Source organism: Zeus faber (genome assembly GCF_960531495.2).
Source record: "Zeus faber genome assembly, chromosome: 2".
NCBI classification, from domain to species: domain Eukaryota; kingdom Metazoa; phylum Chordata; class Actinopteri; order Zeiformes; family Zeidae; genus Zeus; species Zeus faber.
In genome coordinates, this window is record NC_137189.1 from 20,171,403 (window position 1) to 20,193,631 (window position 22,229).

Below are 22,229 nucleotides of genomic sequence, written 5' to 3' on the forward strand. Positions count from 1 at the left end.
AAATCCTCCATCTGCTTCCTCCATGCAATTAATAAATAGAAAAAATAACTTTTATATCAATACACTTTTTTTACTTAAGCCATTTAAGTGCGATGTTCCAGAGAAAACGGCATCTACAGGCTCCATGATTGTGTTGTGTCGTTCGCGAACGATTCAGATCTGGTTGCGACTCTTTGGATTCACAAAAGTCTCAGCTTTGTAGCCATAAAGCCATAAAAATAACATTTTTACTGCTTTCAGAAAATGGTGTGATTAGCACCATGAAGCTAACGTAGCTGATATGTGTCAGGCATGCCTCTAAACGTGAGACTTACTCAAATTTTGATTTGACAGATCAAGAGACCCGTTCGAAAATGGTCATGCCCATTTCCTTTTCTCAAAAAAGTTTGCTGACTTTGGAGCTATGTAACGCCTGCTTCTCAGCGAGCTAGCATGACATGGTTTACAGCTATGGATTTGTCTGAAAGTCTAGTTTTCGTTAATACCGGAGGCTTAAACAGCTTAAAAACAGATCTGGCGAGAGCTCGTCAAACACAGACTGCTCCATGGGCCAAATCTGCGCCACAGGATAAATCGCACAAATATTAGCACAATATGGATGGAATGGAATGGAAATTGATTTGGTCATATGATAAGGAAAAGAGTGTTTGTATTTAATAGAGACTAGAATTAGGACCTAGACGCGGACTTTACTTGAGGGAAAAAAAGCCCAAAGAATTCAGACGCCATGGCTACCACACATGTGCAGCATCGTGTCTCACCTGTAGCAGGCGTGGTCGGTGCAGGGGTTGTGGACTCGCACCACCACGAAGACGTGCTGGAAGTGCGAGCGGATGTTCTTGGGCGTGAAGGGCAGTGCCCCGGGCTCCTGGAACACGATGGTGACAATGTCGTTCCCTATGTGGCGTTTCCGTAGCAGCTGGAAGGGAACACGGGGGAAGATGAAGATTAGGCTACGGCCAAACCGGGACTGTTTTGGTTGATTAGAAGTTATGTGACCCCAGAAGAAGGCTGTGCAAGAGGTCTTTGGTGCCATCACCATGTTGGCCATTTTAGCCATGGCAATGAATCATGAAACTTATGAACTCTCCTTGCGTTAATATAATTTCTTTAGGAAATCCCAGTCAAAATTACCTTACCTCCTGCAAACTGTATAATAGGATACCTGTATTCTATGTTTCTTGGCCGTCAGGCATTTAGGAAACCCTAAAACCGTCCATCACCCCTGTGTGCAGGACGGATGTGACGTGAGCTCCCACTCGCCATAAGTAGTGCAGCTAACACTAACACAGGTAACACTAACTTTTTCGGCGGCCGGCGTACCTGCTGCTTGTTGTTGGGGGTGTAGGGCAGCATGGTGGACACGTGGAACATGACCTCGTAGTCCTTGTAAGTGGTGTAGAGGGAGTGTGTGCCCGTCGAATCGGCTGCGGAGGGGGCGACGGCAGGGGTTAGGACGTGAGCTCTCACCATTTAATAGGCGCAGGGAATTCCCACAGAGAACAAGGCCTTGTTTTACAGCAGAGGCCCCGACAAGCATCAAGCGGAAGGAATATAACCAGATAATAACAAGGAGACACAGAGACTGAGAGACAAGAATAGCAATCATTATGACGTCGCTTGTGTCAGAACAAATGTAAACACGTAAAACTACAGTACAACTTTGGCACCCGAATGAGACGTCTCGCAATAGTGCCCCCTTCAGGGTTGTGGATTTGAATTCTCTTGAGGGTTCAGCAAGGTCCTTTGGAGGTTACATGGTAATGAAGAAAAGAGCTTCTGTATGTAGTACTTATTACATGGACAGTGAGACTCTCCCATCAATACCACCTTCACGCCAGTACTGGAGCCGTGTCTATCCAGCACCTAGAACCTCAGCTGATCAGTCTCTCATTCCCTCCCCCTCAATCCATCCCACGCATTTCTCTCTCTCTCTCTCCCTCTCCCTCTCCCTCTCCCTCTCTCTCTCTCTCTCTCTCTCTCTCTCTCTCTCTCTCTCTCTCTCTCTCTCTCTCTCTCTCCTTCCCTTTCACTCATTGCCATCTCCCCGCCCCACCGCCACCTTTCCTCAGTTGCCATGTCCTAATCAGACCTCCTCATTGTTCCGTCAGCTCCCACGGCTGCCAGCTTCCTACAGAAAGCCACAGTGTACGCCGCATGCTACCAGACACGGCAGTCCGACGACGTGCTCCACTGAGGGACCAGCCAGGGAGGGAGGGAACATTTTCATAACCTAGATTAGTTGAATTACATTCATTCAACACCCTCTTACCCTCTGTTCCCTAAGGTGATATTTTTTTTTCCCCTCTCAGATCGAGTTTCTTCTGCTAATATCTTCCCACCTTCTAACCCTGCTACCTGTTGCATTATATATAGAAACAAAAATAACTCACTATAATTCACACATTCATAATTCGCACAACTTTTAACAGTAGAGATACGAATACTGCATTTTTTCTTGGATTTTTTACAAAAACATTGATTTTCTTCTTGAAAAGGTCTTCTTTCTTTCTCTTTCTGTCGCCAATTTCTACCATTTCACATTCCCTAATCAGCACCCAGGTGACTGAGCTGGACTGAGTTCCCACTGGATAAAAAACAAAATGGGATTTCAAAAGAACAAAGCCAGTTATGTTGGTATCTGGTTAAGGTATTGGGGAAATTTCAGGACCATATCTGTCCTTATACAGAGAAGTCGGAGCTCTTTCAAAGGTAACCCCCTATCCACACACAAAATCTAAAGTGCATGTGCTGTGTGTGTATGTGTTTGCAGTGCATTGTACTCACTCTTGGTGTCCAGCTGGGCACGGTACTTGCTGAAGCCCTTGAGTCGCACCCGCTCACCGATCAGCTGCAAGAACTCCTCCAGGGCGGGGCCCGCCGCCTCATTGTTGTACATCTCCTCCTCACTGCTCTGGCCCGCCATACAGTACATCACCCCCACCTTTAGCTGGAAGCTTAGCTACACAGAGAGAAATATGGTTTATGCTTTTTTTTTCAAAGGAATAATCAACTTTCTGTTTAGACTGATGGCCTTGCCATTTTGTCAGTGAAACCGAGTTGACTTTAGAGGACTGGGTGATTGCATCACTGATTGCTAGTGTTTCAAAGGCTCTTGTGAAGCATTTTGCGCACATAGTAGGAGAGCATGCAGCACTCATTTCAAAATGAGTCAGAAACAGAATTTCAAAGTAGTTGCTGAGTTAGGCTGTGTATCAACAGATTGAAGTTTGGCATAAATGTGAGATATTTCGGTGTATGACTAACAGTCAAGCCTACATCAGGTAATATCACCTTGTATGTGTTTTGCTTGGAGCAACTTTGCATTTCTGGAACTGCCGAAGAAGAATAAAAAAAGTCCCCTGCATAGCACAATCAAGGAAAACTCTTTATCGCCACCAAATCTTTATTAATCATTAACATTTGAGTCTTCCCTCACTCTGCCTTGGTGCGTCTGCCACTCTGTCCGTCCCTCCATCTGCCTTCCTTTGTGCTCCCTTGACTCAGGCCCCATTAACATGCACGTCAAAGCAGTTTTTGGACTGCAAGAACTTGAAAAAGTTGAGGCACGTCTCAGTGAGTTGGCAGTTTGTTTTGAAATGTTTCTGAATGGCAAGCAGCTCTGCTTGTATCATACTTAGTACCTGGAACTTGTTTTTAGTCTTGTTTTTGAGGACAAAATATGGTTCCAAGGACTATATCGAAACATTGTTTTTTGTAATGGAAGCGTCTTTGGAACCTGCATCCAGGCCTTTATCCAAGGTTACAGCTCAATAACATTTTGCAGGAGAACGGCTTGGGGCTCTTTCCAATTCCTACCCCCTGCTCGTCCAGCTTCATCAACTGCTCAGTGACCTTGGGCGTGTTGAGTGCCAGGCGCAGACAGTGCACGTTGAGCTCGGGCACCAGGTACTCCAGCACCTCTTTGAGGGGCAGGCCACGGGCCAGGCGGCCATGCTTGGAGGTGGAGGGCACAGCATCCTCCAGGATGGACCCCCGGAGCGTGGTCAGCTGAAGGAAGTGGCAGACAGAGAGAGAGAGAGAGAGAGAGAGAGAGAGAGATTGGGAGGGGAAGAGGGATAAAGAAGAAGAACAAAATGGTAAGGTGAGAACTAAGTTCAGTCAAGTGGGTTGTTTGTGCAGACACTGTTCTTGCCAAGTTAAGAATTGTTTAAGTTTAGGTGCACATCAACAGACACAGAGGGAACGAGATCAAATGATGATCTGTTCACACGGTAAGGCTGTCTAAGGCTAACTGCAAAACGGAGGAAAAATAAAACACGACAAAGGACCAGGGCTCTGTATGATATCCACAAAGCATCTGCTGGAAGCAACGGCATTTCTGCAGGGCCGTCACAGATCACAAAATCTCTGTGGGGGACCGGGGTAAATCGAGCTATTGCACAGAGCCGACAACCAGCCCTGCACAGGTTGTCGGCTCTCCCCATAGCAGGATTTACTGAAAGTAACACAGATAGAGAGAGAGAGAGAGAGAGAGAGAGAGAGAGAGAGAGAGAGAGAGAGAGAGAGAGAGAGAGAGGACAATGGCTCTGATTGTTCTCGTCAACACTTGTTACCTCCCACTCACTCTAACCCACACAGTAATGAGTGCGCACACATACCTGCCTTGCATCCTGCCCTGAAAATTGCAATTAGATAGGATAGAGCGAGGTGAGAAAAGCAAGTAAAACAGGGGAGAGTGAATAAAAACACCTGATAGCGGCGGGCCATGCGTCATTTCAAGAGACTGGAACAGTTATTACTCATGGGGCGCCTCAATACGAGAACAGAAAAATGTATTTATTGCTCTTCACTCAAAAACCTCAGGCATTATTTTGGTCTTAGAGCTGGAAAATGACACAGCCTGGTCCTTGAGAGAGGAGGGCTGACAGAGAGTGGGTGGGCGTTGGGCTCTGAGGATGAGGACATGCTTATCAAGAGATTAGCAGAGCATCTATAGGTACAGATGACAGTGAGCAGTAAGAAATTCATGAGCAGCAAGCAGAGAAAATGTTTAGGCATAGAGAGTAATGGAAGGATTAAGGTCCTACAACAAACAGTCTAAAAAGGAAAATGGCGGCATTGAAGTAGACCAGTGTCAGATCATGAGCACCTGTGGCCATCAGAACTCATTTCGGTATCTCTATATAGTTACAATTCTTATCTCCCCAAACTGAATAGATTTGTCTGCGCGGCCATAGCTGTCATAGCTTCTCTGAGCAATGAATTTAACACTTTTCTGCTTAAGGTAGGCGAATCAAGATGTTTGTACCTCGCTGGTTCTGAAGATGACTCTGTAGTTGTACTGCTGACCATGCTCTTTGTGCTCCTCCAGTTTCTCCCTCCTCAGACTCACGGCCACTGGACCCAGCGTCTCATCCACCCCCAGGTAGTTCCAGTGCTCTGGAGGATAGAAAGAAGAGGAGAAAAGAGGGGAAAAGAGAATCAATAAGTTTGTCAGTATCTATTTTATAATGAAAAAATACCTTCCCCTTTTCTGAGCCCCAGGCTTCAGATTAACCACATATCTAGCATACCGAAGATACAAGCTTGTCCAGGATACTCACCTCTGAGATAGAAATACTTGCGGTAGTAGTAGACACCCAGGTCCACATGCTCCACAATGTAGCGCTTGGCCCTGTCTGTGTGCTGGCCCTGGCCGTCCTTGGGGGCCTCCAGCACTGCCACGCCGGCATTGGTGAAATGAGTGGTGAGAGTGGCCTCCAGGGGCCCTTCCTCTGTGCTGCCTGAGGAGCTGCTGGAGCTTCCCCCACTTCCTATGCTGCCCTGCTGAAGGAGTGAATACAAGGAAGCGTTAAGAGGTAGACAGACAAAAACAATTGACATTGTTTGGCTGTAGACTCCCCAGTGTGTGTGTTTATTCATCAACATATTTAGCATTCTGCCAGATTAAAAATGCAAACATCCTACCTGTTTGCAGGGGCATATACTTCTCTCCCCTTCTCCTCCAATCTCATTCCTAAAGCAGGGACAGCTGAGCACCAGGTCGTTGCTCTTGTCATCTCCGGGGTCCAGGGCCGGGTTGGTGCCATGCCCTCCCCCTGTACCCTCCTTAGAGCTCAGCTCCTCCTGTGATCCACAGGGAGAGCCATAAGTTCCACTCTGATTGGAGGAGAGTGAGGAAGTGGCTGAGGCAGAGGCAGCGGCAGCAGCAGAGGCGCCTGTAGTGGTGTTTTTGCGCTTGCCCCCAGACTGCTTGCTATGGACAGCTTCGTTGAGGTCAAAAAGCAGAGACTGGACATCGAAGTGGGCAAAGCCTTTCTGGCAGACCCATGGTTTGGGAAGGGGTCCGCCATCATCCCCTTTTCCACAGTCCTCTGCATCTGAGCCGGCCCGGGACGAATCGCCATCTACCTTGACACTGCGTAGCTTGCGGAATATTGATTCCCCACCTGTCTCTGATTTGGATCTCCTTTTAAGGTGCTTCTCACGCTCCTTGAGACGGCTTGCGGGGCTGCCTCTCACTGGGCCCAGCGGTCCATCAGGCAGGTCCAAGGCAACCTGTTTGATGGGGGCAACTGTGAGAAGCTCGCCCAGCCTCTCAGGGGCCGGGCTGCGTTGGTCGGGGGCCTCTGAGGACTGGTAGCCTTTCAGCATGTCAAAGAAGCTCTCCCCTGACACCCCGTGTTTGTCTATGGAGGAAGTGCTACCATATTCACGGTGCATTGGCGTCCACCCGGAGAAGGACCAGCCCTCGCTACCGTCCCCGTCCAGCTCACTGATGGTGATGTCACTGTTGCTGCGCTGGCGGATGCGCCTCATGCCCTTACGAGGAGAGCCCAGGTAGCCGTCCGGGGACAGGAAGCGGTTGTCCCTGCCCTTGCTCTGCATCTTGCTCTTCAGAGTATTGTGAATGTTGCGCAGCATGGACGAGTCCTGGGGGCTGATCAGGTGACCAAGCTTAGCGGACAGGTTGCTGTGGGCCGTGACGGCTGACACTCCCCTCTCTCTTTCCCCTCCCCCTCCGCCCCCTCCAACTCTCTCCCTTTCTCTTTCTCCACCCCCTGAACCAGAAGAGCTGGTGGTGGTGGAGCTTGGGGAGTCAGTTTCAACGGTGATGTGCCAAATGCCTCCCCCTCCATCCTTCCTTGGGGGCCAGTCGGCCACTCGGGCACGCACGCCCATCTTGGGCACACCGGGGTTGGTGCCAGTGCTGGAGGAGGAGGAGATGTGGGCGCTCTCACTGCGGGGCGGTGGAGCACCGCCGTTGGGCTTTCGCAGGCGGCGCGTATAGAACTCGTCGGTGGCAGGCACTGAGCCCCCGACCGAGCGCTCAGTCTGGGAACGCTTCAGACTGGTCATGGCAGAGCTTAGGAAGAGGGTAACAGGGTGACGGGGGATGGGGGAAAGGGTTGGTGAGGGGGGTTGTTGAGGAGCTCAGATGAAGGTCAGCATTATGCCCAATTAGGGTGGGGGGTGTGGGGGTGAGAGGAAACGTCACAGTGACTTAATGTCCTATTGGAAGAAAGAAGAAGGGGACAATTGGCTTAAACGGCTCATAGCCGCACATGGTCATTGACCTGTAGTGTGAGCAAAGAGACTTTTCAACCAAATAATCTGGATTTCATCAAGTCAAATGAATCATAGTGGAGAAGTTGCCATTCACCGTACCGTTCCGGAGATGGATGTGAGTTGTACAGGGAAGGGACAGGATGGTGGAGATTTCTCCACTGCAGCTGACGTTCTCTAAATCGCAGTCTGCATTATGAACCACTGCAGAACTGGACAGCTGAAATCAGTCTGCAATGGACCAGCTCAGGGCTGATAGAGACAAGGAGACCAAGAGGAAACAGGAAGCAGAAGGGGACAAAGGAAAGAGAGAAAAGGAAGAAGAGCAGGAAGATGTTGGTTACATTCCACAGTATCAAAACTTGACATGCAGTCTGCAAATTTCAGATCAATTATTTTCAACTACAGTTGTCTGTACTTGTAAGTACAGCTGGTTTTTTATCCAGTCAGTTTGGTTATTGAATTCACTTGGCATCCCAGGGCCTGAATCAATCCCTATTCATTGTTTATTTGGATACCCATTAGTTGTTACCTTGCCAACAACAACTTCCTGGGTTCCTCATAAACAACAATACTTAGGTGTTGGGAGAACCAGAGATGAAAACCAGTCATTCACATAATCAAGGACTGCATAAAAGACCAAGAACGCCCATAACATCAACAAACTGAACTTGAACAGCCTGTATGTCATTACACCGCAGCACTACTGTCCTGGTCAGCTTTCATCAATAGCCAGCCATCCTACTATGCATCACCACGAAAAAAGGTCAGCAGTAGAAGTGATATAAGAGCTGCTTAATGATTCACAAGGCACACTGGGACTTCTCTGTCCAGCTTTGCTTCGATCACCTCATTAAGTGAGTGTTTTTAGGTTGTTTTGTTTTGATGCGTTTCTGGGACTCACTTATCAAGGGTCCCTAGTTCTACGCAAATGTTGGGCTTCCTAAAAAACATGGACCATCCAATGGACTGATATGGTTTCATATAATTGTTAAAAAATATATTTTCTATACCCTCTCAGTAAATCCAATTGTAGAAAGTTGTGCACTAGCACACCCAAACTTTTGAACTATAAAAGGAGAAGAATACAGCCAAAACTAAAAAATCATAAACAGATCAAATCATAGACAAACATCCATGAACACAATTTCAATACAAAAGCCTTGTTGTATTTGTACAGTTTTAGGGCTCCCATCCCTCCCTAAGCTTATCTTTGTTGCTCCGTCTGCGCCCAGCAACAGTAGAACAGGCACAGAATTAAGAAAATGTGAATAATACAACTGACCATTAATGTTAAATATATAGTGCTGCTAAAAACATTCATTCCTTTACATTGTTGATTCTTTATTTGCCCAGAGGAGAGTGCAGAGTTGCGTGTCCACAGTTGGGTCAGCTCATCTTCACGTCACACCATTTTCTATGTGTAGACAATTTTGGGTGACAAGAGGTTTGCTCCTGCAGGCCAAATTCTAAGTGTTTATTTTATAAAGGGGGTATAATTTGGACCTTTTGGTTGTTAACATATTCACAGTTCTATGAATGAGCCCTCAGGGCCATGGAAATAGCATGTGTAGATTCTGCTTGCCAGACTCGACATAAATGTATAGGAATTGCATTTATTTTCAGTGTTTATCTGTCAGTGTATATCTATATTAATTGTCTCGTTCTCACGATGCAGGCATGGCGACAAGTTCATCAAATTAGTCACATAAATTATGTGACAGCAGGCAATAGGCCATTGTAACACAAAAACTTCCAACACTTTAACAATGGTGATAGACTTCTCTCACCGCGCTGGCACTCTTTACAAACGCTGCTGTGTGTTGCCATGGTGATAAAGGACAGGCATATAGTGTGTCATGTGTGTGTGGGGGGGGGGGGGGGGGGGAAAGAGAGAGAGAGAGAGAGAGAGAGAGAGAATTATGTGCCTGTGCGGAAAAATAATGATTCCCATTGGGGTCTTCCTCATTTTATCCACTTTAAACTTTTACACTTTGATTTGGAGACGTGTCAGTTTTGTAGCTTTAACAGACTTTTTGATATTCCTCTTAGATATAGTAGGCTGTGGATTCTCCTCCCTATTCAGCGGGATCACTTTGAGAGAGAGAGAGACAGAGTTTACCACTTAGAGAGAGAGAGAGAGAGAGAGAGAGAGAGAGAGAGAGAGAGAGAGAGAGAGAGAGAGAGAGAGAGAGAGAGAGAGAGAGAGAGAGAGAGAGAGAGAGAGAGAGAGAGAGAGAGAGAGAGAGAGCGAATCGAATAATTTATTGTTATGATAACAAAATTAACTTTTCCCCAAAATAAGGCTGTTCAGGCATTCAAAACCCCAAAGTTTCAGACTGTCAATGAAGTTAATCATGTTCATTAAAGTATTATGGTAACTAAAACTGTTCCAAATAAAACTCATACTGGGAGAACTTTTAGGTCATTTTAGTTAACAATCCAACACACACAACAGTCAGAACCGAGGGACTATCATTTTTGTTGCAATATATATTTGTTTTACCATTAATGCAGTTCTCCAAATCTACTGGATCCCGTCACAGAATGACAAGCACGCCTCTGCAGTTTGGCTGCAAGATTGGCCCAAAAAAAGGAAGAAAATAATCAAGGCCCTTTTTTTTCCACCATCTAGTTTTCAAAGAGCAATCCAGGGAGCTGGTGTAATTGGCCCCTTACTTCCGTCTCCGTCCAGGTGAGGAGATGGGAACCCAGGCTTGGGTGAACAACACCTGGACCTCTAACTTCGATATGAAAGAACCATTTTGGAAGGATAAGAGCCAGAAAATCTATACACAAAAATCAAGAAAGACTGGCATCTCCTCGCTTTACGACCAAGGGTTGGTGTGTCCGCCTGTTTGAAGACTTAAATGCAAAATAACATGTACAGTGTTGAGTGGAGGGGCCTTTTTAATTTGGTACAGAGCTCTCTTTGCACTCTGTCAAGGATGATAACATTGTTCCTAAAATAGGAGAAAGTTACCTTCAAATCGTCTTTCTGCAAGTTTACCAGCAGTCATGTAAATCAACCCAGCTTGTGAAAAGACCCATTAGAAACACAAATAAGGGAAATTATCTTGGGTAGATAATTCAATAATTATGATACATTTATCCCTCACACAGAGAGAGAGAGAGAGAGAGAGAGAGAGAGAGAGAGAGAGAGAGAGAGAGAGAGAGAGAGAATTGTGTCTGTCCGGAAAAATAATATGATTCCCATTGGGGTGTTCCTCATTTTATCCACTTTAAACTTTTACACTTTGATTTGGAGATGTGTCAATTTTGTAGCTTTAACAGACTTTTTGATATTCCTCTCAGATATAGTAGGCTGTGGATTCTCCTCCCTATTCACTTTGAGCCAAAAATTGGCTGACCAAACGTGAGGCCAAAAGCCTTGTACAGAAATGAATTACCCCGCAAAAAATTTGTGCAATTTCTTCGAAGAATATTTGTCCCACTGTTGCTGCCCTTTACAAAAGAAAATTCTGAAAATGCCCCACTGGGAAACAGCATGGAGAACAAAACAGAATAGTTGTTCAAGTCACTTGGTTAATTTCATTGCAAATACATTTGAGAAGCTGGTTTTCATCAAAAACATGGAACATTTAAAGCCTGTGTTTCTAAACAAATTCAAATTTGTCCCCAAGACATGTTGGCAGCCCTGTGCGGTTCACTAGTGTTGTGGTGACCTGTTGCTGGGCTAGAACATTGGGTTGGAACAGACTACCTTGGGGCAGTGACGCCGCGTCGGGTTACTTGATATGCGTACAGGATCTCAGGACATTTCTCAGACCAATATATTGATATTTGATTGATATATTTTCAAATGCAGTTTATAATAGTTGAATAGGTTTGAAAAATATCATAATTTCTATATAATCCATATGGAGCTCCCTCTATTCTTCATTATACAATAGAATTAGCCACTGTGATACAAAAATTCACATGAACCTAATGTGGGAATGTGGAACATCCAAACTTTAACCAGTAAAACCCTTCAAAAATACTGTAAGATAGATCCATTAGCCCCTTTCCCACTTGCACCGAAAGCTGTAAGTCTACTGGCAATGTTCCGTATAGGCGTCATGTGGGAATGGGAGCCGGTGTTGATGTTCCATAAAAGTTTATCCATAAATCTCTCCCCACGCTCTTTCCAGGAAAATGCCGGTACCAGTATGGCTGTGGCAATGGAAGCAGTAACATTGCTGTAAAGTAAGGGTGGCGCCAAATCCAAATAAAGCACAAATAGTGGGTTTTTATGAATATTTAATTCATACAAACAGGGAACAGAGACCGTCCAGAAGGGGCGGGGAGACGAGGAGGGCAGCGCTGGTCGTGCCCATTCTGTTACCTGATCTCGCGTGATATTTAGGTCTGTCATGATAGCTACTTTTGTTGGACAATATATTGTCCTAGAAATAATTGTGAAAAACTATATAGTTGTCAAAACCTTTTTTCCCCCCACTGATATAATCTTAATATAATAGCCTAACAATGCAAGTACACCCTTTCAAATATCAATGAACTTGTAATTATTAAAAATATTCATTGTAATGTGGAAAAAATATATAAATATCCAAAGTAAATGAAACGTAAATAAAATAAAGCACATAAACAAAACAATAAATAAAATGGACTCACTAGATAACACGTTATCTTTACCTGGTTCCTTTGTGGGGGTGTGTGTGTGTGGGGGTGTGTGTGTGTGTGTATGTGTGTGTGTGTGTGTATGTGTGTGTGTGTGTGTGTGTGTGTATGTGGAGGAGCTGCCTAAACCCCACCCATGGTGAAACTCTGACACAGAGAGCAGACGAGAGGACAGAAGCCGCGTGATCAGAAATGACTCTCAGCAGTATTTTTTCGCTTTTTGTTCATTTTTGTAAAATGGTTTACACAATGCAAGTTATAAATTATTTATTTAGAAATACATTTGTGTTTCAGATTTTTTTTAAACCTTGATACTGATTTGTAGATTGCAGTATTCATCTTTTCCCATTTGTATTTATTGCATATGTATTTGTGAATTGTGACACAAAATTCCTTCAATAACGTGTTTATATTAACTTTGAAACGTACAACGTTTACATAAATTAGCTGGCACTTTTGCAAGAAATTTCCAAATAATTTTTTTCATTTCCTTTCACAACACGGTAAAACTGCATTTACAAAAATAAATAAATAAATAACACCTGTCATCAATGTCTATAGCGATCAAATGGAGTCGATAGCCGATAGATGATTTAACCGTAAACCGGCCCAAGCCTAGTCAAAACAGAACAGTTCTTTTTTGACCTGGTTCTAAACACAAACTGTCCTCATGGAAGACACTTGTGATTGTGATTACTTTGTTTTGTTTGGTTTACTTAAGGGAACCCCTAATGAAATGCGCCCCAAAAGTAGGAGTGCTTATAGAAGCACTTTAGTGGAGCATCACTGCCAGTCAATTCAAACACCTCTGAAATATGCTTACCAGCAACCGCCTTCAGAGTGTCTTTCTCTTCCTCCGCAAAGGATTTGGTCTATAGGACTACATTGGTCTATTTTAATGAGATGTGGGAGGACGGGAGAAGGGAGGAGATGAAAGATGTGCGATAGAGAGATGGGGAGAGCGAAGGGAAAGGTGGTCGAACAGAGAGTGAGAGGTATGGCCGTGGCATGGCATTACCCACCACAGCCAAGCCAATTAGCCTGACAGATACTCTGTGACCTTCTACGAAGCCGCGTTTGATGAGACATGTTCCCGAGGTAAACGCACATCATCAATGCTTAATACCGCCAAGTACTGTCGAGGGTGCTTGTATGCCCGCTCAACTGGGAAACCAATGCCAACGGCAGAGCCTCACTTGTGGCCGAGTGGTGAGGTGGTCTGTATTTTGTATTGTGGACACAAAGGGTGACTACTGAGCTAGAAACAGTGATGTCAAACGGGGCATCATTATAGTGATATAATAGTAAAAGTATAGAGTGGTGAGGCATGAATGAATGAACTTCACACAGAGGAATGTCGTCAACTATATCATCAGCGCTGCTCAATGTTATCATGATCTCATGGTACAAAGCATAACGTCATACCAGATGCTCCAGACTAAAACCTTACTGAGGTCATCGAGAGAAGTGTAAGTCTTTCCGCTGACCCACAATCACGATTCCAAATTTACAAAAAAAAAAAAAAGTAATCATTTCATTGAGGGTAACCAAGGTGTATCAATAATGCACAGGAACCAGTGTGAAGACATTTGAGTTTACACATTTGGACATTCAGCTCGGGGGAAGTTCTCCCACAAACGGTGAACAACTTGTGTAGTTGTCATCAGCCTGATGACCTGAGAGAAATTTCAGCAAACCGCAGCACGAGATCACTGTCATCAGAGGAAATAGATGGCAGTTGTTGTCAAAAGCCGGGTAAAGGCAGCCATGAGTACCATAAGGTCTTGGCTAATGTGCTGGAATAAAGAGAAGAGCAAGGCCTTTATGGTCAGCGAGTCGTGTGTGCGAATCTGCTTTACCATGAGTCACTCACAGCTGAAAATTACAGAGCAGATCGGCCGGCCGACTGACAGGTGCTGGTGTGAGCACGAAGAGGCTGAACATTTCCAGAGAATTTCCTAAAAAAAAGCCAAGCACGCAGGCAAGTTTGACGAAGTCTTAAATGCAAGCAAACACACCTGTGTACGTATGTGTGTGTTAATTACAGGTACAACATCCAAACCTCAGATGAATTTTCCAAGATGTCAGTCTCTGGAATTTGGAGAGAATTATCTTGGGAGTTAATTTTCCAAGATTGCAGAATAAATTAGTTTCCTGTCACATATTAGCCAGTGTGTTGTCCTCATATCGGCAGAGAAAATGGTTGGCTCCAGTGAAAGTACACGGCTGGACACCACTTTCTAACAATTACAGCCAGTTGGACACCTTAATAAAAAGCCCTGGCAGTGGCCAAAGTCACCATTCTACCAATTTTATATGGATTTAAGCCTTACAATAAAATGTGATTACAAAACTTCAAGGTAAGGAAAAATGTTTTCACTGAACAGTCTCCTTTGTGCACAAAAGAATCTGCCTATATCATCATTGAGCAAAGACCTATTGCATACCAAATAGTACAGATGGCTGCTCCCTGCATTCTGCTGGTGAGGCAGCAGCAACAGTACTAGCAGCTATTTCACTCCCTAAAGCAAGACAACAGTGCTCAGGTTGGTTAACAATTTTATATAAATCCTATACAGTAAGATGCAAACTGGTAAGGATTTCATTAACATGACACTTACTGTGATGTTATGCGTTTCACAAATAAAACTTTAAATGCCAGAATCACAAAGTGAGAGAGGAAAGAAAGAAATGGCAGATAAAATGAGTCAAACATAAAAATATAGATACTTATGCGTGTTTATGATGATGGCTAATTGCTATATGCCGTTGGATTGTCAAAGAGACGTTTTCTGGATACAAATGCTTTGACCATGATACACCTGTCACTTCAAACAGACTCTCTCTCACACACACTGACACACACACTCAGACAGACGTCATTACCACAGGAGCTGGGACAGCATTACTTCTCACACACCTGCTATCGAGGTGCCGATGGGCGTCGGCCCAGATAGTAAGGTAGAATGTGTGTGTGTGCGTCTGTCAATTGAGCAGGCAGTATAGACAGAGAGCCTGAGGCTGAACAATACCAACAGTACAACTCAAAACATGACTCATAACTGCAGTGTGTCCTTACGAGGACACGCACGCACGCGCACACACACGCACACGCACACACACACACACACACACACACACACACACACACACACACACACACACACACACACACACACAATTTTATTTTCCGATTCTCAGTTCTTTCCCAGGCTCCCTGGCACGTGCGATTGTCACCCATCATCTGACTGGATTTGTCAGCGGAGACATGGGACGTGTCGTAACTTGATAAACACAATTATGGTGCCTTTCAAATGATTTGAATGCTCGTTGCATCATTTAAGAAAACAAAACAAGATATGACAGAAAAAACTTCACCAGTCCAACGTTCCTAGACGGCAGTTTATGGGTGTGAACAAACTCTTGTAGGCACTAGCTGACTTACATCAGGAGAAAACCTGTATGTTGATTATTTTTATTTTATTTTGAATAATATCAACCATGATTCTCTTTAAAAGGAGCTGGGTTGCAGCTGCAGTGTCTTGTTGGGGTTTTTCTGTCTGAGAGGTTTTCAAAGTAAAATTTTAATTGTGTGGAGAGAAACGCACTTTGCTCTTTCTCCTCATCCACTGCAAAACAGCGGTGTACTGTGGTGTGGGCTGAAGTTGGAAGTTTGCATTCTGAACTCTGCAGCTGTTGTTTTTTCCTCTGGAGTGTGAAGTTGCAAAGGGCGTTCCACCTTGCGAACAAACACACAAGGGAGGTGTGGAAGTGGCCCTAAATCCTAATTCAATTCATAATTTTTAATGACTTGGAGCATTAGCATGTTGTCAACAGAACACAGTGGTATATATTCCATTTGATCAACACATCTAACATCCTTTTATGTGTCAAAAGGCCAAATATCAAATATCAGTTTGATTTAGCTCTGGTTATCTTCATTCTTAAATAATTCCTTCTTAAATAATTCTGGTGATGACAGAATGATTACTTCCTAATTTGCTTATGTTTTCCCCTGATGTGGCAGACTTGGAAGTAGTTCTTTAGCATCGCATTCGGACTAGTGGGGGTAAAGAGAGAACTCAACTCTCAATGCCAACTTTCTAAAGGACACGTCTTGAATCTATCTATCCCTCTCAAGGGTACCCATTATTCTCTCTTGTTCTTGCTCTCCCTTCTGTCAAGAGCTTTGTGGCTCATCACCCACCTCCCCAAGTGTTTGTGTAGTGCAGGGGTTTCCCAACCATCGGTCACGGATCGGTGCCGGGCCGCAGGGCTTCTGCCACCAGGCCGTGAGAATGCGGGCGGGGGTGCTCTGTTTAGCCAGGTTTTTTTTTGGCAAAGCCCGATCAGAGCGATCTAAAACAACAAACAGTGTGTTTTTTATTGTAGATGTATTTATCATTTAACTATCTATTATTCATTTTCTCTCCCTACGCTGTATACGCTGCTTTACAGTGGGGCCGTGCGGGTGGGTGCGGCCACGGTGCGTCTTGCTCTGCTCGTCGGTCCCAAAGTCGGAGGCAGAATTCAGAGTTTATTCTCAAAACACAGGGGTACTTTATTTTTGCATTTAATGTATTTATTTTTATTTATGTATTTATAATTGTATTTTTCCTCCATGCGTAATGGGGAGGCAGTCACTCCCCCCCAATCCATGAGCATTTTGTTCGCTGCCATCTGGTCCGTGATAATAAAAATGGTTGGCAACCCCTGGTGTAGTGTACTAGTGTACCGACCAAGTTATTGCGGGTGGTGTGGTGGGTTTTCCTCTGTCTCCCCATCCCTTCATGCTACAACAGGGGGTTATGGAGTAACAGAGGGACGAACAGAGAGATAAAGACGGAGAGAGAACCTGCTAGGGACGGCGAGAGGGGATAAAGTGCCACTTAGTGGATCAGGGTAGTGGACGGCAAACACACAGTGTGTGTTTGTGTGTGTGTGCACATTGTACGCTGCTCACCGGTAAATAGGCCTGAAAGGCTTGGTAAACACAGCCACATGTAAAAAAGATTAGATTGAAAAAGCATAGGACTTCTTGTGCAGGTCAGGTGTTCAAAGAAACTAATACAGTTCTGGGTGTTAGTTTCATGATGTGGCCGTTGGTAATGATATAATATGTGGGGAGAAACAGATGGCTCAACTTCACACATGAAGTATGCGCTTTTATTCTTGTATGAGATTCTTGTATGAGTTAATTATAAAAGAATACACCTGTATGTATTTATTAACCTACTTCTGTCTTCATGCCTTGATGTGTACAAATGTCTGTATGCCAGCTTTATTAGTAATGCTGCAATACTGTAAGTTGTACTTACTGTAGACAAACTCCAATTTGCCCATATTGGGCTCAGTAATTGGCATAGTGCCACATCACGTTAACTTTGTGTCAATAGTGTGCATATGTGTTATTTCTCATCTCTTTCCTTTCTCTCTCTTTCTTGACCGCATGGTTTTGTGCTGCTGTAACGCCTGAATTTACATCCGGGGTTTAATAAAGTGTTATCTTATCTTAGTTTATGTCACGATGCGCATCAATGTACAATGAGTTGCACTGATTATTTCATTTGGGGTGTTCCAGTTTGGTCTCAGCCAAAACTTCTGGATCTCGCAACAGAAGCTAAAATCATTTAGCATCACACTTTACAACGCTTACTGACTGGCTCTAAGCCATGGCTTTATACAATATCATGTCATACAGAAGCATCGCGAGCTTCAGCACGATCACATTCTGGTCATTGCTTTACCCCGCCTGACTCAATGTCTTAAGTCAAGTCCCCACAACATCGATATACACCTTCTCTCAGACAGTTTGATGTCAGGGGCAGTGAAATGGCCTTTTCTTTTACCTTTAACTGTATGCTTAGTCTTTATAGACTTCTTACATCATAACAAGTGTCATTTATAATTAAAACCATTGCAACATCTGGACATTGTGTCAGATCCTGCAGGGCTTTGAGCTTATGGAATAACTCTCTGCTCCCCAGCATGTCCTCGGCTCTCTGGGTATGTGGGGTCCAGTATGCCGTGGTGATTCCAGTCTGTGCGTCTGATTTCACCTCCCCGATCTATTATTAATGGTCATCGGGCGGAGTGGGTCTAAAGGGGTATAGATAAGGTGGAGTGGTTTAGCCCCTTGCCCACCTTCTGAGCTATTAATAGTGATGTAACAACCCATTATCTCGCAGGCCGAGGTGACTCGCCAACAACAAGACCCCAGATAGAAACAACTCTGGCCGGCCAGGAGGAATGCCAAGGGTCCTTTTTTACAGAGCTGCAGATAGGATCGTATTCACTGCAAGTGGGAAACGAGCAGGTATTCTGTTGCGATAGCACTAATGTCATTGCATTAATGTGATTCAGTAATGGTATTCAGCTCTACATGCAAGAAGTGGAGACGGAGCTAGAGCAGTAATGTCTGAAGGTAATGGTATTCTGGAGACTCGTTCGGGAATGGCAACCTGTTTCTGGTGGTGCAGCTTACATGGCTACAAAAAGGGAAATTCAATATTACATCTTTATCTTTACAGTATCTTGTGTCATTTCCTAACCTGCCTGCTAGAACACCGCACCCAACAATTGCCATAAGTATCTTAATAAGAGCCATTCCTAAAACAACACTCCTACTGGAAGTTATCCTGAGATCAATCCGGAAGCCAAGTAGATAAACAAGCTTTGGTTAACCCAGAAATCTTCACTACCCCTAGAGGACATCCTGCAGCATTTGGGATATCATTTGGCAGGAGATATTTTAATCCCCAATTGGATAACCACAACCAAGCGATTTGTTTGAGCTGACACGGCTGGGCACAACCTTAACACACTTGGGTGGTTCTATAGCAGGGGTGACTAATACGTTGATCGTGATCAACCGGTAGATCACAAAGGTAGTGAGGGTAGATCACGCGCCATTCAAAAACATATATTTATTTTTTCAACCGATTTGACTGAACCGAACATGTTGAATGAGCTTAATTTAGAGCTGCAAGGAAAAGACAAAACCGTGGTCATGATTAGCTCAGTTAATGCTTTCAAACGAAAAATGCAACTTCTGTCCTCAAAGCTGCAGTGCCAGGATTTGGGAAACTTTCAAAACCTCGCATCAGAGCTGACCCAAGGGAATTTGACAGTGCGCGCTACACAGAGCAGATTGAAAATTGTCTGTCAGACTTTGACAAACGGTTAAGACTTTGCTTTACTCGAGCCAATCACTACATTTATGTGCTACTCATTTAGGGAAGATATTGAGGCTGATTCACTCGCATCAAAAATTGCAGCACTGTTTCACCTGAACTGGTCTGCAGTGCAGGATGAGATGTTGACACTACAGGCTAACATTGAGCTGAAGTCCAGGGCTCATGGACAGTTTTGGAACTTCCTCACAGAGGAAAAGTACCCAAACATGAGGAAATGTGCTACCTCCATGACTCCATTATTCGGCTCTACTTATTTATGCGAGTCAGCCTTTTCTCACATGAAGTCCAAATAGCGTTCCACCATGACTGACGATCATTTGGAAGCTGCTTGAGGCTGGCTACCAGCAGCTACTGTCCAGACTATGCAACCCTGGCCGACTTCATTCAGTGCAAGTCATCAGAGTAAGGTAGTGACCATAAATGTATATATTGTGCTGTAAAGGTTCATGCAGTGATGCAAGGTACGCCAACATATATTGTATATATAAAGTATACTCAGTATATCATCTTCTTCTTTCAGCTGCTCCTGTTAGGGGTCGCCACAGCTGATCGTCTGCCTCCAATACATTCTGTTCTGCGCATCTTCCTCCATTACACCAACTGCCTGCATGTCCTCCCTCACCACATCCATAAACCTTTTCCTCTTTGTATAAATAAACATATTTTGCATTTTGCATTTTGCATTCTGCATTTTCTTAATGCAGGTAGATCATTTTGACCTGGTCATTTTAAAAGTAGCTTGCAAGCCGAAAAAGTGTGGGCACCCCTGTTCTATAGGACCATAAATAAGTAAACAGAGGACACACTCCCTCTCTTGCACTTGCACACGCACACACACACACACACACACACACACATACACACACACACACACACACGTTTCCGTTTAGCAGCATCTCGAAGCATCGAAAAATAAGCAGCTGGGCTAAGAAGAAGCAGAGACAGCGAGTTTTAAGGGTATTGATTTGCAGGGGGTGGATGTTTTGAGCTCTGCTCTGGCTCACCAGCTTTACAGGATTTTGGTAGTCCAGGCGCAGTGCATTATTGTGTACACACAGTGTTTCCTGTATCATAATTGTGAATAGTAGCCTGTGAATCCCTCCTGTCACTCACACTCACACACACACACACACACACACACACACGTTTAAACTTAGCCTTCTTTTAGATAGAAAAAGCATTACCTTGAGTCACTATAAATAGCAGCTCTCGCAACAAGCACCTTGTGTCCATAGAAACAGATGACAGCTCAGCTGATGATACGTTAATATTTCATGTGATTTGTCGGCTGATAAAAAAAAAAAAAAAAAAAAAAAAGCAGTTGACGTCATGTGAGCTTTTTCGAAAGGTTCAGTGCTTTAGAAGTTTTGGAAGCACTTCCCTCTGCCAAACAACCAACCAGGGGCAGTGCAGAGCAACTTCCCAATTAGATTTTATGTAAAATAGGCAGTGGACAGCTGTCACCCAGTGTGTGGAATTTTATCTTTCATCGAAACCACAGTGGACAGCTTTTAAGAAAGTAACTATGACATTTGATGTTTCAAATTCAGTATTGTTTTAACCAAAGATTGCTTAACTTAACAGTTGAAACTTCCTTATGAAACGAGAAATTTAACTCACCATTGGGTGAGACTACTCACATTTCTCGTAACCCTTTTATGGAACCTTATTGAAAATGAAATTGACTACTGCAAGGAGTTGGAAGTCTAAGGACAGCCCCAGTGTTCATGAGACTGGGATTTTGGTTCACAATATCCTGATATAGTTAAATGTTGGCTGCATTACAGTAATGCAATTTATTGAACTTCATTGAATGTTCCAGTTAAGTAAATTCCTACTGCTGACATCACAGTTATCCAACAGTAGCGTCATTTAACAAGCTAATGTCATTTTCTTCGACTTCATGGAGCAAAACAACAGCTGCTTACCATGAAAGGAAGGTCCTGCCTCAAAGAACAGTGGGTGTGTAGTGAGTAGGTGTATTACAAAAGGTTAGGCTCAATCGATAAAAGGAAAAAAGGGCGCCTTTCCTCACATCTTCACTGCCGTCCTCTGTGTTCTTTCTTCCGTTCTCTACGGAGAGAATGTCCTGACCTGCCCCGCTAAGACCTTATTAGAACTTACAGTCATGCAACTGAACCTTCGGAGGAGTATAACGACCAACTTTCCAGCCTTGAATGTTAAACCAACATCATCACATCTCTTAGTGTAAAGATGGGTTTTGTTGGTACTGAAGGGACAGTAAAAAGCTGGGTTAAGTGGTCGATACCCTATTAGACCAACAACAAATTCAGAAGGCGCATGGTGCAAGGGTCACACATATGGAGGAGGGCTTTGAAGGCAACCATGCATGTACTCCATTTGACCTACATTATCCCCTGTTTAAGTTCATATCCACAGATTTTTCTCAAAATGAAATCTATGATATCTAAACATCAAGGTAACACTTGTCAGCCTTTTTTAATGTCAAGATGAGGGATTAACAGGTTTTTGGTTTTTTTTTAAGTTGCCTTGTGCGACATCCTCTCAACCAATGGCATGGCAATACAGGTCTTAGTCATAGATTCTTTGCACAGTTTCAATGCTATTTTATATAAAGAATTGTAGTTAATTCATTAAGCAATATATCAGTAGCCGACACTTAAACCCATCATGTTTCGGCTCATTCATTCAAATTACTTGTTTGGGAGACTTTGCAGTGAGAAACTGAGGTGACACTGTCACAAATTATTTCATTGTGTAAAACTCTTTCCCACCAAAGAAATACGTAACGGCAAAATCATGGTAGCAAATCCCTGCCTCAAAAAGCCGCCCCCGCACCGGAGCCGAGAACCCTCTAATCTGTGCCAATCAGATGAT

The 22,229-nt window shown here is 44.1% G+C and overlaps 1 protein-coding gene and 1 long non-coding RNA gene across 2 annotated transcripts in view; both read right to left on the minus strand.

The window, feature by feature from the left end:
- Positions 1-7,323, minus strand: part of sipa1l1 (signal-induced proliferation-associated 1 like 1) — a gene marked incomplete at both ends in the record, with an annotated part of 36,252 nt that extends 28,929 nt beyond the window's left edge. The window contains 7 exons of the mRNA XM_080023469.1: positions 762-919; positions 1,324-1,427; positions 2,788-2,962; positions 3,820-4,011; positions 5,273-5,403; positions 5,568-5,787; positions 5,932-7,323. Of these exons, the coding sequence (XP_079879595.1) occupies positions 762-919; positions 1,324-1,427; positions 2,788-2,962; positions 3,820-4,011; positions 5,273-5,403; positions 5,568-5,787; positions 5,932-7,323 (2,372 nt within the window). The remainder of the gene's footprint in view (positions 1-761; positions 920-1,323; positions 1,428-2,787; positions 2,963-3,819; positions 4,012-5,272; positions 5,404-5,567; positions 5,788-5,931) is intronic.
- A 318-nt stretch (positions 7,324-7,641) lies between these two features.
- LOC307227406 overlaps positions 7,642-22,229 on the minus strand; it is a 51,865-nt gene continuing 37,277 nt past the window's right edge. Inside the window, exon 3 of the long non-coding RNA XR_013844054.1 lies at positions 7,642-7,782. This is a non-coding gene — a long non-coding RNA (uncharacterized lncRNA). The remainder of the gene's footprint in view (positions 7,783-22,229) is intronic.